This window comes from Plecotus auritus (genome assembly GCF_963455305.1).
Source record: "Plecotus auritus genome assembly, chromosome: 9".
In the NCBI taxonomy this organism is placed as follows: Eukaryota; Metazoa; Chordata; class Mammalia; order Chiroptera; family Vespertilionidae; genus Plecotus; species Plecotus auritus.
The window spans coordinates 101,983,794-101,999,823 of NC_137783.1; the positions used below are offsets into that span (position 1 = coordinate 101,983,794).

Sequence of the window (16,030 nt, forward strand, 5' to 3'; positions counted from 1 at the left end):
TTTGGAGAAGTGGGGCTTCTGAACGTCATCTGGAAACATTTCCCAGACCTGCTCCGAGGATCCACTTAGTGCCCAGTGCTGTACTGGGTCCTGAGGATAGAGAAGGTTTTAGATGTCTATACAGTGTCCACAAGACAGTTATGCTAAGTGGCCCATTGGGACCCAGTCCATTTTTTTTCAGAATAACAATTATTACAGTAATAATAAACAGTTGCTGAGCACTCACTAGTGCCAAGTTGGTGCTGCAATACTTTGCATATATTATTTCATTTAGTCCTCAGCTGCTGTTATTACTATGCTAGTTTTACCGTTAACAACACTTGAAGCCCAGAGAGGTCAAGTAACTTGTTCAAGGTCACACAGTTAAAAAGTGGCAAACCCAGGCAGTCTGATGCTAGAGCCTGCCTTCTCAGCCACCACCTGCCAGCTTTCCTGGTGGCTTTTCTACCTCCACTCCCTACACTTTACATTCAGAAGGAGCCGGGAGCCAAACCAGAGCTTCAGGAATTTTTAAGATAAGAAATAACTGGGACAAGCCAGGCCAGCGTGGTTCTGTGGTTGAGCATCAACCTATAAACCAGGAGGTCAGGGTTCAATTCCCTGTCAGGGCACATGCCCAGGTTATGGGCTCGATCCCCAGTGAGGGGGGTGGGGGGGGTGGGCGGGGAGGTTTGCAGGAGGCAGCCGATTAATGATTCTCATCATTGATGTTTCTATCTCTCTCTCCCTCTCCCTTCTTCTCTGAAATCAATAAAAATATATATTTTTTTAAAAAGAAATACTGGGACAAGAACTAAATGGCTGGGAACTTCAGGGATTTATAGGGGAAGAGGTGGTCAACTCTGAAGGGAACTCTAAGGTTCCTGGTGCTGCTAAGGTATGACTATGGCCAGAGGGTGACAAACTGAGAAATTGAGCCTGATGTTGAAATGGCCAAGAATGGGGATTTTGAACTCAGACAGAGCTTGTCCTACCTAGACCCATTCTCTACTATATGTGTATGTGTGGCCTGGGGCAGGTTCCCTAACTTCCTGAGTTTCCTTCTCTCATCTGTAAAACAAATACGAATCTCTACCTTTCGGGTTGCTCTGATGTCAAATAAGACAATGAATGCAAAGTGTTAGGCCCCCTAACATGGGCATTAGTCGTGATTGCCATCACGGTTATCATCCCTGCCACCTTGTCACCACCTCCCAGATTGAGGGGGAGACAAGGTAAAAAGAATTGAGCTGGGACTCGGGATCAGGAGACCTAAGCTCCAGCCCTAGGTCATGTATCTGTGGTTAGTCAGTGGGCCCCACCAGATAGATCTCTTATCTACAGTAAGGGGATACCACTATGTATGTGGACGTACTTATTTGTAGGGTTGGATTGAATCACAAATGAGGTAGTGTATGTGAATATGCTTTACAATATCCAGTGAGTGTTGGGGGTCCTCAAGACAACTCCTGGATCAATGATTCACTAGGAGGGTTCACAGGCCTCAGCCTCGTCATACTCATAACTTATTTATTAGAGCAAAAGGATTCAAAGCAAAATCAGCACAGAAAAGGAGCATGAAAACTGGGTCTGGCTTCCCAGTGGAGTCACCCCGAACATGCCCAGTTCCTCCGGCAACACATTGTGCCAGCAGGTGTAAAATATTGTCTACCGGGGAAGCTCATTAGAGACTCAGGGTCCAGGGTTTTTACTGGGGGCTGATCACACAGGTATCCTCTGCCTGGCAAATTTCCAGACTCCCAGAAGAGAAGCCAGTGTTCAGCATCATGTTACCAGTTACACAATTTAGGCAGAGTGGAAACCATGAGAAACTTCCCAAAACCTAAGTTCCCCCGAAGTAAGCCAAGAGCCACCCTTGCAAGCAGGCCTTCTGGAGGGTAGTGGCCTCAGGACTGCTGTGTCAGCCACTTTTTGCACCGAGTAGCATTTGTAGAAAGGATTTTTGTGAATATACACTCAAAAGGGAAAGGGCAAATAATAATAACAACAGTTCATACTTATTGTCACTATGAGCCAGGTACTGTTGTGCATGCTTTCCATGTATTGCCTTAGGTAACATTTCATCCATACAATTCCTTCATGGAGGTTCTGTTATCACCACTCTGTTACATAGGACAGAACTGAGCCCTAAGAAGGGTAAGTAGCTCACCTGGGTGACCAGCTATATGACTCACAGGAAGTCATAGGCCAGGATATGGCCCTCACAGTGTGGCCCCTCAGTCTATATTGGGTTTTTTTCTTTATTGATTAAGGTATTACATATGTGTCCTTATCCCCCCATCCCCCCCCCCCCCACTCATGCCCTCACCCCCCTGGTGTCTGTGTCCATTGGTTAGGGTTATATGCATGCATACAAGTCCTTTGGTTGATCTCTCTCCCTTACCCCCACCCTCCCCTACCTTCCCTCTGAGGTTTGATGGTCTGATCAATGCTTCTCTATCTCTGGATCCTCAGTCTATATTCTTAACCCCTGTGTTACACTCTGCTATGCAGCACCTACCAGGGGCTGGGTGCTTCGTATGTGTTATTTTATTAATGCTCACAACAGCTCCCTGTGAATATAGTTATTGAACTAATTTCACATGAAAAAACCTGTGGCTCAGGAATGTTAATTTATGTCACATCACCCAGCCAGAGAAGTGACAATTTCCAGAGTGGGTCTCTGTCCTCTCCCCGCCCTATTTTCCTGGCACAGGCTTTGTTGAAACTTTTGGTAGGAACATGCAAATAGCCAAAGTAGAAAGGAGTCATTCCGGGGCTGAAACCGAAAAACTCCCTCCATATTCCTCCCATGGGGACAGAGTTAGTGGAAGAAGGGGCGGTGTTGCAAGGAATTCGACTTTTCCTGCTGCATTTCAGAGCTTTAGATGCTGCCTTCAGCTCTTTTCGGTTGCCATGACAGCAGATATGGCATTTCGTTCATAAAGAGAAAAAAAAAATGAAAAGAACCCCACTTAGTCCTCGGTGATATTAGAAAAGTCTGTTTCCCAGATCTAGCTAATTTTTCTTGCGTAGTGTTTGCACTCCAGGGAAATTCTTAGAATGGAATCACAGAGGAATAAAGAGGGAGATGGAAAAATCTGCTTCTTTAGAGAAATTGTATGTTGTGTGTGTGGTGGTGGTTTGTGAGAGTGGGGCATCCAGGAGGAGGGAGACAAATTGTACCTTCTGAAGGCAACAGCTGATTATTATAAGGTCTCAGTCATCATTTTAATTCTGCTTCCAACTCTCTCACCGCACCAGTCATACATGTGTTGGGCTTTGCCAGGCTAAGCAAATGCTCTTCGGTGGGGAAAGCATGATACATAAAGCAAGACATACGACCCAGAGTTATAATTGCAATGATGAGGTGGGCTCAGCATTCTGTGGAAGCAGCAAGATTTGTCTTATCCATGTAATTTTGATCTATCTATACACACACACATAAACATAGGTGTATAGATTTGCATTTTAAGCATTTACTCGTGTCATTATATTAACCTCTGCAAACATCCAATTTCAGTGATGGTCCAGTATTCCAGTTGAGTGGAGGATCACAGTCCCCTGTGAGTGGACATTTGAGTTTTTACCATTTTTCCCTATTATAAAGGAAAGGGTTCTACAGAATGGTACATCGGAGAGGATTTGTCCATAACACAAATGTTTCATTCAGAAAGATGCCCATGCTTCTCTTCGTTGTTTTCTTCTTTTTCATGATTTTAAAAAATTGACCATAGTGGGAAAGAAAAAAAAAATCTTCATCAGGTACTAAACTATCTTTACCATCTCCTATTATCACCTTGTTACAATGATAGTCTCCAAAAAAAAGCACCCCAGTTTCAAGAGTCTAGAGGCTCCCCCTGCAACCACCAAGGAGAAGCAAGAACTAACCTCCATTTGCGACCAAAGCAACAGGAATGTGGACTGCGATTTGGGAGTTAGTCCTAGAAGCTGGATGACGGGAGCTCAGGGCAAGAGTGAAAAATCAAAACTGGGAATCCTAAATCTGTGCTCCAGAGAGTCCTAACAATGTCCTCTCTTGTTATTCCCTCCAGAGCCATGTTTGACTATGACAAGAGCAAGGACAGCGGGCTGCCAAGTCAAGGACTTAGTTTTAAATACGGAGATATTCTTCACGTGATCAATGCCTCTGATGATGAGTGGTGGCAAGCCCGGAGAGTCACCCTGGATGGAGACAGCGAGGAGATGGGGGTCATCCCCAGCAAACGGAGGTAAGAAGGCCTTCTCTGTTTCAGAGCACTCGCCCTTCCGCTCTCCAGGGAGTGGAGCTGAGGGAGGATGAACATGTGGCAAAGTGTTCACAATTATCTCTGTGAGTGGGATAGTCAGTCTGCGGGGAAATGGTCAGAGGTGACAGGTGACACAAATTAAATAGTCTCACTCCCTTCATATTCGGGTTTTACTGAAACTGGTGACTGTGATAGGGCATAAAGGAAAAAAGAGGATCTGCCAACACTGTCTTCCTCAAACCTCGACCAGCATTCCCAATTGCAAGATTATGCCCATCAGCTTGCATGCTGACTTACACCCTCAGAAGGCTTGTTCCAAAGGTTCGAAATTTAACAGATAATTTCCTAGAAAGACCAGGTAAAAGCCAAAGAAAGTAGATTGTTTACTAAGGTAAGACCAAGACCCTGGTTGTGTGTTACCTCCAAATATTGAAGGAAATCAACTACAAACTTCCATTCCATTTCAAATCCAGATGCTTGGGACACGAGCTGTCAAATCGGGTGAGGTGGAAAGACTGAGTTTACAACTGCTTTTCACTCCTTTGGTTATCCTATTCCCCACCCTACCCTACACCTTCCCCCTCACTCCCACTCAGATATTTAGTTCCATGCTTCCTAAGTTATGCTCTTACTTTTCTAAGGATTTGTTCAATTCTGCTTTAGAAAGGCAGGAATATACTTCAGAACAGCCAAGTCCTTCATCTGTTGCAGCTTCTAATCTTCACCAGTGGAAAGGAACTTCCCTTCCCCCAGAGACTGACTAAGAACCAAATTATCTGTACCCTAGAGAAGAGATATGGCAAGAAATGAAAGTCGGGAATAATGCTTATTCAGAGCAGTCACCATGAGCTGCGGGTTTCTCAAAGGGCTCACCTCACATCCAGACCCCCAACACCTCTGTAAAAATCCTCAGTGAAGAATGTAAGTGCTGCCACACACAACGGCGTCCAATGACTGAGCTGGCTTAAACCACAGTGGAAAGATGTAAATTATACCGAAGAATAACCCCACAGAAGACTGGTCTCCTATCTTTCTCTACCTGTGGCCTCACAGCCTGGGGAGAAAGGGCCTTGTGGGGGTTGGGGGATAGCAGGCCAATTATTCACAGCTGCTCCCTCACCTTGAGGGGTGGACTTGCAGAGAAGCAACTGAAATTCCAGGGACCCTCCCCACCTCCCTGCCCATGCCTAGGACTCTCCCACCAGCAGACAGAGCCCTGGGGCTCTCTAAACCTCTGGGCATCTGGATGGCTGCCTCACATTGCTTTGAGAGGACATTCAGAGTTTGTGCCATGGCTTGTAATGTTTTCTGAACTATTTTGTATTCAAAGCATTTCTCTCAGCCCTAGTTTATATTCTGTGTCTCTCCATTTAATTTACTTCACAAAAGAATATGTCAAAGCAACATGCATTTTTATTTGATTTGATTTAATTAACCGAAGCTGTCTGAGGGGCTGCTCTGTAGAAAAAAGCCCCAAGGAAGAAATGGGTGGGGAAGGAAAGCTATGTGGAAATAGACTGTAGCTCATGTTAAAGTGCTTTTTGTTCACTCACAGGCAGAGCTGCTCAGAGATGGTGTGGAGTACCTGAAAGATAGTGAGCTAGAATAATGATTTTCACACCAGGGAACATTATAAAAACTTACATATGCCCATCCCCTACCTTCCCCACACACCCCTGCGGCGCCGCCCCTCCCCCGTCCTTCCCCCCCCCCCCCCCCCCCACACACACACACACACACACACACTAAGATTCTAATTCAGTCTGCCTGGATGGGTCCTGAAAACCTTTATTTTTCTGTAAATTCCTCCAGGTCAGTCGTCGGCAAACTCATTAGTCAACAGAGCCAAATATCAACAGTATAACGATTGAAATTTCTTTTGAGAGCCAATTTTTTTAAACTTAAACTTCTTCTAATGCCACTTCTTCAAAATAGACTCGCCCAGGCTGTGGTATTTTGTGGAAGAGCCACACTCAAGGAGCCAAAGAGCTGCATGTGGCTCGTGAGCCGCAGTTTGCCGACCATTGCTCCAGGTGATTCTGATAATAGAAGATGTAGTGTCAGGAAAATTGCACAAGGGATTCAGGCTTTGGATGGGAGAGTTGAACTGTATGATTTTTCAGCCTCTTTCCAACCCTGTGGTTCTGTGATTCTAATCAGCCTTGTCAATACTTCTTCCTTTGTTAGATTACACACCCTTTTCTTCCCAGGAAACATTCTAGGTGCTATTCTTCTTGTAATCTTCCACCTACTAGCGGTCATTCTTAAGTTGACTGTCTTTTTGAGGGGGGTGAGAATCATTTTAACAACCATACTACAGCTGGCCTGGAAAAGAAGTTTGTCTAGTGAATCTAATATTGATATTTGTTTGTATTGTATCTCATTAAGGTCCAGTTCCCTCCTTCATATGTGTATGTGTGTGCCTGTGTGTGTGTGTGTGTGTGTGTGTGTGTGTGTGGCTGTAAATTAATTTCTCTAAAATTTTCTCTTTAGAATTTTAATTCATTCCAAGGTCATACATTTCATTGTAGAAAAGTGGAAAATTTTAGAAAAATATAAAGAAGAAATTAATATCATATCTCACAGAGTTCTTTTTTAAAAAACCTTTATTGTTGAAAGTATTACAGATGTCCCCCTTTTCCCCCCACTGCTCCCCTCCACCCAATTCCCACCCCACCCAGGCCTTCACCACCCTATTGTCTGTGTCCATAGGTAAGATCTTTGGTTAATCTCTTCCCGCCCACCCCCCTTCCCTCTGAGATTCATCAGTCTGTTCCATACTTCCATGCCTCTGATTCTCTTTTATTCATCAGTTTATTTTGTTCATTGCATTTTGTGTTCATTTATTTTAATTTTTAGATTCAATTGTTGATAGATATGTATTTGTTGCCATTTTATTGTTCATATCCTTTATCCCCCTTCCCCTCCTCCTCCTCCTTCTTCTTCTTGAATACCCTTTAACATTTCATTTTTTTGCTGGTGATGAACTCCTTTAGCTTTTTCTTATTTGTGAACCTCCTTATCTGACCCTCATTTCTAACTGAGAGCTTTGCTTGGTAGAGTAATCTTGGTTGTAGGTCCTTGCTATTCATCACTTGCCACTCCCTTCTGGCCTGCAAAGTATTTCTTGCCACTCCCTTCTGGCCTGCAAAGTTTTCGTTGAGAAATCAGCTGACAGTTGTATGGGCACTCCCTTGTAGGTAACTTAACTGCTTATCTCTTGCTGCTTTTAAGATTCTCTCTTTGTCTTTAACCTTTGGCATCATAATTATGATGTGTCTTGGTGTGGGCCTCTTTGGGTTCCTCTTGTTTGGGAATCTCTGTGCTTGCTGGACTTGTAAGTCTATTTCTTTCACAGGTGGCCCCTGTGTGGGCTGTGTGCACAGTCTAGTAGCTGAGCCTTGATTGCTCTTGGCGTCTATGGAAGGAGTTGGCCTCCAGGTCAATTGGCTGTGATGACCAGCTGCAACTACAGTGTGCAGGAGGCGAGGTCCAGCTGTGAAGCAAGGCAGGCTGGTGCTAGTGCTGGATCTTGGGCCTTTTATTGATAGGTTTGGGACACACTGTCACCAGCTTTAGATTGTTTGAGAGATTTTAGCAAAGTCTGAAGCCTGAGCAGGGACAGGCCATTCGTGTGGAAAAGTGGGTGCAAACAGGTTGGGTGGAGCTGTAAATTGGATTGGGTGGGGTCTCAGGGAATCACCAGGGTGGAGCAAACAGTCTGGGCCAAGCTGATGGAAACTCCATTGGGAGGTCCCAGCACTAGAACAATGAACTCTTCAAGCAGCCTCGTCTGGGAGAAAGCCTCCCTCCCCCAAGTTCCTGCCCCAATGCCAGACAATTCATTTCCTCCCTATATGTGTCTGGGTGCCCCTGGTGCTGGAGCTCAGAAGAAGCAGGACCATGTAAGTTCATGCCCGGTTCTTTAAAAGGAACACCTGGGTCTTCACCAGACTCCGTGTCACTCAGCCCCAAACCCCACTGATTTTTATAACCCAAAGTTGCAGGGACTTCTCTTCCCAGCTCTGGGACCCAGGGATAGGGGTCTGGTGTGGGGCTGGGACCCCTTGCTCCTCATGGGTGGTTCCACAGAGTCTATCTCCCTCCCGATTAAAAAGGGGACACAGGTGGGTGCCAATCTAGCCCGTTCTGTGCCTCTGCCTCTCCTACCAGTCTCAATGTGCTTCCTTCTTTACTTCTTTAGTTGTAGGTCTTCCATTCAGCCAGCTTTTAGCCAGTTCTAAATGATGGTTGTTTTGTGTTTTAGTTGTAATTTTGATGTGGCTGTTGAAGGCAGCAAGTACAGGCGTTTATCTACACCACCATCTTGGTTCTTCACAGAGTCTTATGCACTTATTTTAATGCAGCTTAAAGCCTGTCATGAGCCTGTTCTGAGCCTACTCTTTAATACTTTACTTCTAATGAGGCAGCCTCATTTCAGATTACATTCAGCTCAGAATAAATGGCAACTGGTACAAATATAATTTACTATTACATTGGGGTTATTTTTCCATTCTTAATTTCCCTATAGCCCCTTTTATGGCTATAGTTCAGCTAATGAAGTGGATCTGGAAAAATCTCATAATGGAGCACATCAGTGTGTGACATTACCACTTACAAAAATGTTTCCCTATTATGATTCCATTTAATCATCCCAGTACAACCAAGATGAAAATGATTGCCTTCCCCCTCCATTTTTTGAAGATGGTGAATGAATTTTATTTACCAAAACACTACTAGGACATGATGTTAGACACTGTTCTAAGTCCTTTACAATAACTTATTTAAACCACATTGCAACCTTATAAAGGAAGTGATATTATTTTCATTTGATAAATCAGGAGGTTGGTTAACTTGCCTAAAATTGCCTAGCTAGTACATGACAGAACTGGGATTTGAATCCAGGCTGCAGAATTGATGTTCCTACTTCATATGCAATCCTATCTCCCAAAGTTACAAAAGTAAGACTTCTCAAAATTTAATTCAGCAAGCATTGCTTGAGCAGCATCTGGGTGCCAAGAGCTGTCATTGGGCCACTATCTGGAGCCCAACATTTATGGGACCAGCATGTAGCTATGGTACAGCTGCACTGTGATTAGAGCAATGAGGGATGTATCATAAATAATGTTATTGTCCTACTCGACTCAGGCTGCCATAACAAAATACCACAGATTGGGTGGCTTAAATAGTAAACATTGATTTCTCACAGTTCTGGAGACTGGGAGTCCAAATTCAAGGTGCTGGCTAATTGGGTTCTCAGTGAGGGCCCCTTCCTAGTTGGCAGATGGCCTTCTTGCTGTCTCCTTACATGGCTGAAAGAGAGATTGTTTTTTTTCATATGTCTCTTCTTCTAAGGGCACTAATCCCATTTATAATGTCTCCACCCTCCTAACCTAATTCTCTCCATAAGGCCCCACCTCCAAATACCATCACATTGGGGATCAGGGCTTTACTAGATGAACTGACAAGGTGGGGGTTGAGGGCACAAACCTTCAGTCTATAGCAGGTATCAAGAGAAGTGAAAGGGCAGCAGACAGAGGGATAGATTCCATCTGATGACAGCACTGCCTCTGTATTGTGCCAGGTGCTTTCAAATATACAGTTGCATTTAATCTTCACAAAAGCCTTATAAGGAAACCAAGGGTTACAGCCGGTCAGTGGCAAAACCCAGGTCTCTCTGGTAGTAAAGCCATGTGGCTTTCCACCTCACCAGGTGTGTACCAGGAGCCCTTGCCAATTAAGGCGTTCTTACTAGGTTTTAAACACTGTGTGAAACAATTTTCTTGTATTATCTCATTTAACATTCACCATAATTTCTTGAAGTCTGTGTTAATATTCTAATTTAACAACATCAACCTGAGATCCTAAGAGGGTGAGTGACCTGCCCTAGGTCATAGAATTAGTAAGTGGTAGAGGCAGAATTCAAACCCAGTCTTGTGTGATTTAGCATAAATCTCTGTTTTTCTGAGACTACATAGTTTGGGAATGGCCAAGCTGAGATTTGTTCCATAGTCTTTAATCCAAGTCTCTATACATTGCCCTACAGTGACTGGTCACCTGGGTTCTCAGATGACAGATTGCAGCTGGCATTGCATAAGGGTTTTCTGGCCTAGCTTTTGCAGCAAGCCTGTGGCTAGTAACATGGATGGCATTTCCATTCTCCCTGCAACAGAACCTTGTGGAGCACAGCCAAAGGAACACCCAGCACCAAATGATGTTCCCACCATCTAGCACTCCAAGCCTGACTTCATTATGGGGTTGGCCAGAACCTGAAAAGGCCAGATGGGAATTGGCTGAGAGGGCAGAGGAGACAGTTGGGCTCATTAAAGCATGACCATGTGGTTCTCTCTGGAGATGCTCGATGTCAGAACCAATTGCTCGTATTTTGCCATCCGGTTTATATTTTCCGTATTTTGGTCAGCGACCAAACCAGGGCGGAGAGGATTATTTCTGCTTAAACAATCTAATTAATTGCTTGCCTCTCTTGAGTGTGATAAAAGTACAGTGGTTCTTCTCAACTCTATTCTGTCTACCTTTTCCTTAGATAAAGATTTATGAAATTTAATATCACCTATTTCTGCCAAAGGAGTCTTAGTGAAATATTTAGAGAAGGTGATGCTAAATTTACCAATTGAAAAAGTCATGAAACAATGAACAGTTGTTGTTTTTTATCAGACACACTGGTTTGGTCACGTCTCTTAAAGTCTCTGAGCCTCAGTTTTCACATTCAGGTCAAGAACTAGTAGCCTCCTTGAGGGTTAATTTATTTGTGCATTTATTCAACAAAGATTCATTAAGTTCCTCCTCTATTTCCAGCTCCATGTTAAGCTCTGGGTCATTGCACAGATGATAGATAATATAGGCAAAGTGCTTAGAATAGCTTCTGATACTTTTGTACATTTGCAAAAGATGGATATTTTCCTTTCTTCAGATTTTGAGCTTTTGGTGCTCAAAGCACTATGTAGGGCCCTGTTTCCCAGCCCTAACTCTCACTTCAGCAATAAGCTATCCACTTGCATCCCAAGAAGCCACTGGAGAGAAGCAAGGACTGAATAAGGTGAGAAAGAAAAGATAAGCCATAACCACTACTACCAAGGAGGGTGGTTTGCAGGGAAATCCAAGGGGCAATCAGTGTGGGCCTCGGTGATAGAAAGCAAGACTACGGTGGGGTTTCTGTGAACACTAAAAAGACTGCTGAGGAGAGAAATCAATCACATACTTGTGACGTAATGTTGCAAATACACATTTGGCTAGCCTGAATGTCAGTGTTAAGAGCAAATTAATTCTTAATATTGAGGCTGGACTGTTAAGATAGGGAATTAGTTAAGATAGGGAATTATCTCAGTGATTATATGCTTAAATTGTGTTATGGTTTATTTAATTCAGGACATTTTGAATATGGGAGTACAAGAGAAGGGATTGTTATTAATTGTGATAAACTCAGCCCAGACCAAGAAGGAATTGTATTGGCCATAAAGCTACGTACTTCCCATCCAGAACATCACGTTGTTTTTGAAAATTCCCATTGGATAAGGGAGGTGTGGAAGGCCCTTGAATGCTGTTTCTGAAGCAGAGTCACTAAAGTTAGCTGTTAGCAGGTACTTGTTCAGGCCCTATTTCTACCACTTTCTAATGGCATACACTTCAAGTCTCAGCTTACCCAGCCATAGAAGAGGGTTGATAACACCTACATCACTGGGTTATGGGGAGCAGATGAGATCGTGTAAAAGTGAAGGAATTCTTCATTAATAATTATATGTTAAAACTTTAGCCACCACTTATATATCATCATTATTAATGAAACTTTCAACCCAAGTTGAAAGCAAAACTTCCTTCATGAGTGAACCAAACCATGCCACCTATATAAGGAAGGCTTTAAAAATTGTTATTTACTTCTGTTGCCTGTTTGAAGAGTAATAATACACCATATCAAATATTAGGTTTGTATGCATGTGTTTGTGTCTGTCTGTCTGTCTGTTCATCCATCTGGCAACATTCTTTGCAACCCTTTTAAGATTTAAGGGATGGACCATTACAAATGGCCTAATAGGGACACTTCTTAAGAAATCTGAAAAGAGAAACACCTAAACTGCTGCCTCGCACAACAATTTTAAAACTACAACTAAAAGACAAAACGTCTATCACCCAGAACCACGGGAAAGCTGGCTGAGTGGAAGTTCTACAACTAGAAGGAAAGAGCAAACAGCATTGAGGGGTGTACAAGTGCTGAAAAGCTGAGGTACGGAGACGCACGAATCAGGCTGGTGGCGGGTGACTGGGAGCACTGCTGTTTTCAACCCGAAGGGAGATAAGCTCCCGATTACTCCAAACTCCAGTTTCTGGGGAGACGCGGGGGACCCAAACTCCTACGGGGAGAAGCTGGACTGTCTGCCGTGGGGTCGGAAAGTGAGGGAGGCTTGCTTGCAGGGCTGCGCGCAGGAATAATTTATTGTGCTGGGGCGCGGGGCACGGGACGCGGGGACACGGTCGGATACGCAGAGCCAGCTTACTGGCAGCCATCGCTGTTTGCCATGCCCTAGCCTGGTCACACCCTGAGACCCCGCCCTGCAAAATCTACAAACCCACCCAAGCTCCAAGCAGTGGCTTTAGCATATGAATGGCCTGCCCTATCGCAGCTTAACCTAGCAAACTTGCAGCCCAGGTCAGACAGCTCCAAAACCTCCAAACCCCAAGCAAAGAGGAGAAAACTGTAGTTCTCGCTGTAGCTCCTGCTGGGTGGCCTCAGACAGTAGCTGACCTGCACCCCATTGGAGATCCAGAAGCCAGTGTACCTAGTGGTCAGTGTGAGACACCAGATTTCAACTCCTCACATCCATAAGTGACACATTCAAGAGGCAGACTAAGTGAGCACCAAAGCCCCACTGAAACAAGTCCTACACCATAAGCGTGTCTCCAGCGCAGCAGTTCTTCCATTACAGACACAGCGGGTCCTCACAGCCAATTGGCCTGGAGGTCAATTCCTCCCAGTGTACCAACAGCAATCAAGGCTTAACTACACCAAGACTTTGCACTCAGCCCACAAAGGGGTGTACCAAAGGCGTCCACCTCAGGTGATTGGGGAGGCTGAGCTACTGTCCCCTACAGGTCACCTACCACACAAAGCCACTCCATCAACACAAGGAAGCAGCAAAATGCAGAGACAAAGAAACATGTCACGAATGAGAGAAATGGAGGAAAGCAAACTACTGGACAACATAGAGTTCAGAACCACATTTATAAGGTTACTCAAGAATCTTCTAAAAACCGCTGAGGAACTTAGTGAGACCTTTAAGGATCTTAATGAGAATGCCAAAAAAATGGAAAAGGACCAGTCAGAAATTAAGCATACACTGTCTAAAATAAAGAATATACAGAAACTCAACTGTAGATCAAAGGACCCCAAGAATCAAACCAAAGATTTGAAACATGAGGAAACAAAAAACACCCAACCAGAAAAACAAAAAGAAAAAAGAATCCAAAAATATGAAGATAGTGTAAGGAGCCTCTGGGACAACTTTAAGTGTACCAACATCCGAATTTTGGGGGTGCCAGAAGAAGAGAGAGAGCAAAATATTGAAAACCTATTAGAAGAAATAATGACCGAAAACTTTCCCTACCTGGTGAAAGAAATAGACTTACAAGTTCAGGAAGCACACAGAACCCCATACAAGAGGAATCCAAAGAGGACCACACCAAGACACATCATAATTAAAATGCCAAGGGCAAAAGACAAAGAGAGAATCTTGAAAGCAGCAAGAGAAAAACGGTTAGTTACCTACAAGGGAGCACCCATACGACTGTCAGCTGATTTCTCGGCAGAAACTATGCAGGCCAGAAGGGAGTGGCAGGAAATATTCAAAGTGATGAACAGCAAGAACCTACAACCAAGATTACTCTACCCAGCAAAGCTATCATTCAGAGTTGAAGGTCAGATAAAGAGCTTCACAGACAAGAAAAAGCTAAAGGAGTTCATCACCACCAAACCAGGATTACATGAAATGCTGAAGGGTGTTCTTTAAGGAGAGGAAGAAGAAGAAAAAGGTAAAGATAAAAATTATGAACAACAAAATGACATCAAATACATACCTACCAACAAGTGAATCTAAAAATCAAGTGAATAAAAAAATCTGAAGAACAGAATGGACTGGTGAATATAATAGAATCAGGGACATAGAAAGGGAGTGGACTGACAATTCTCAGGGGAGGGGGTGTGAGGGGTGCGGGAAGAGTTTGGACAAAAAGCTTACACCTATGGATGAAGACAGTGGCGGGGGGTAAGAGGGTGGGGTGGGGTGGGGAATCAGGTGGAGGGGAGCTATGGTGGGAAAATAAGAGGAACACCTGTAATAATCTGAACAATAAAGATTTATTAAAAATAAAAAAGAAATCTGAAAAGAATGGGCTTAAGAACCACAGGGGGGAAAATTAGAATGCTGTGGCCAAACAATTTTTAGAATATAATACTGAGCCTAATATTATGCATGTCCGGGGCCCACGTGAGTTCTATTGATTTATGCAGAATTTGCACAGCCTGATCAAATAACCATGTGTATTCTCTGCATGCTACAGTCATTTTGGCAACATCTATTGGACTCATCTTTTCCACAATTAGCCTGGTTGATGCAAAGAAGCCAGGATAAAGGCAGGGCTATAACAGCGGTGTTAGAAAAATCCAAAGAAATGAATATGAATTAGCATTTGCTCTTGAATTAAAACTGAGAAAAGCTGAAGGAGCTCGGAGAAGGCATTTTGTCAGGGAGCATCTTTCCAGCTGGCAGCTCACCTCTAAAGTCTTCCCTGCTCTCCTCCCAACTCCTGAATGTTGGGTGCACATAGAAACTCTCCGTGGAACACATTGCTTTCATATGTGAGGTTAGATTTTGTTCAGCTGTTTCCACTCAAATATTCTACTCTCACATTGAAATAAATACATTCTGAAACTCCATTCCGTAACTATAGAAACCCTGATTCTCACTGTGTTTCAGCTGGAAGCACAAAAGAGCTCACAGTTTAAAAGGCGTATGTTGTTAATTATTAATCTATGAGTAGCTTAGATTTTAGAAACCATTAAGTTTCTCTAGATTTAGGTTTTTCCTCTTTCTTTTCTTTGCCCATTTTTGAAATAAGAGCTAGCCATACTTAAACAAAATGTCATGTTAAAACAATGCAATAAATATTCTGTTAGTTCAACAGTTACTTATGGAGGACTCATTATAACACATTGTGGAGTGATATATGGGCTTGCTTTCAAAGACCATAGAGCCTTGCATGTGTAATGAGAAATAAACAGACACAGGGAAATGAGAGAGAAGCCGACACAGAGGTATAAATAAGTGCTATTGTGGCACAGAGGAAGAAACGATGTGATACACTGGAGAGGCAAAACATAAAAAAATAGGAAGATATTTAAATGTTTGCTTTTTCCCCTTTTTCAATGCCAGCCTTCAAACAAGGCACAACTCCTAAAATATTTATTTTACTGATATTCCTCAAGCCCCTCTCTCTCCTCCACTTCACTATGATATCTAATCATTTCCTGCCTGGGTTATAGCAATATCTTCTAAATAGGCCTCCTGACCTGGCCAGTGTGGCTCAGTGGTTGAGCATCAACCTATGAACCAGGAGGTCACAGTTCAATTCCCACTCAGGACACATGCCTGGGTTGTGGATTCGATCCCTTATGTGGGGCATGCAGGAGGAAGCCGATCAGTGATTCTCTCTCATCATTGATGTTTCTATTTCTCTCTCCCTCTCCCTTCCTCTCTGAAATCAATAAAAAGATATTTAAAAATAAATAAATA

General features: G+C 43.5%; 1 protein-coding gene across 28 annotated transcripts in view; it reads left to right on the forward strand.

Moving 5' to 3' along the window:
- The window catches only part of DLG2 (discs large MAGUK scaffold protein 2), a 2,053,927-nt gene that overhangs the window by 1,962,546 nt on the left and 75,351 nt on the right, over nt 1-16,030 (forward strand). For all 28 annotated transcript variants that reach the window (XM_080687299.1, XM_080687274.1, XM_080687295.1 and 25 more), the window contains one exon: nt 4,035-4,211. In XM_080687299.1, coding sequence (XP_080543425.1) covers nt 4,035-4,211 — 177 coding nt within the window. The remainder of the gene's footprint in view (nt 1-4,034; nt 4,212-16,030) is intronic.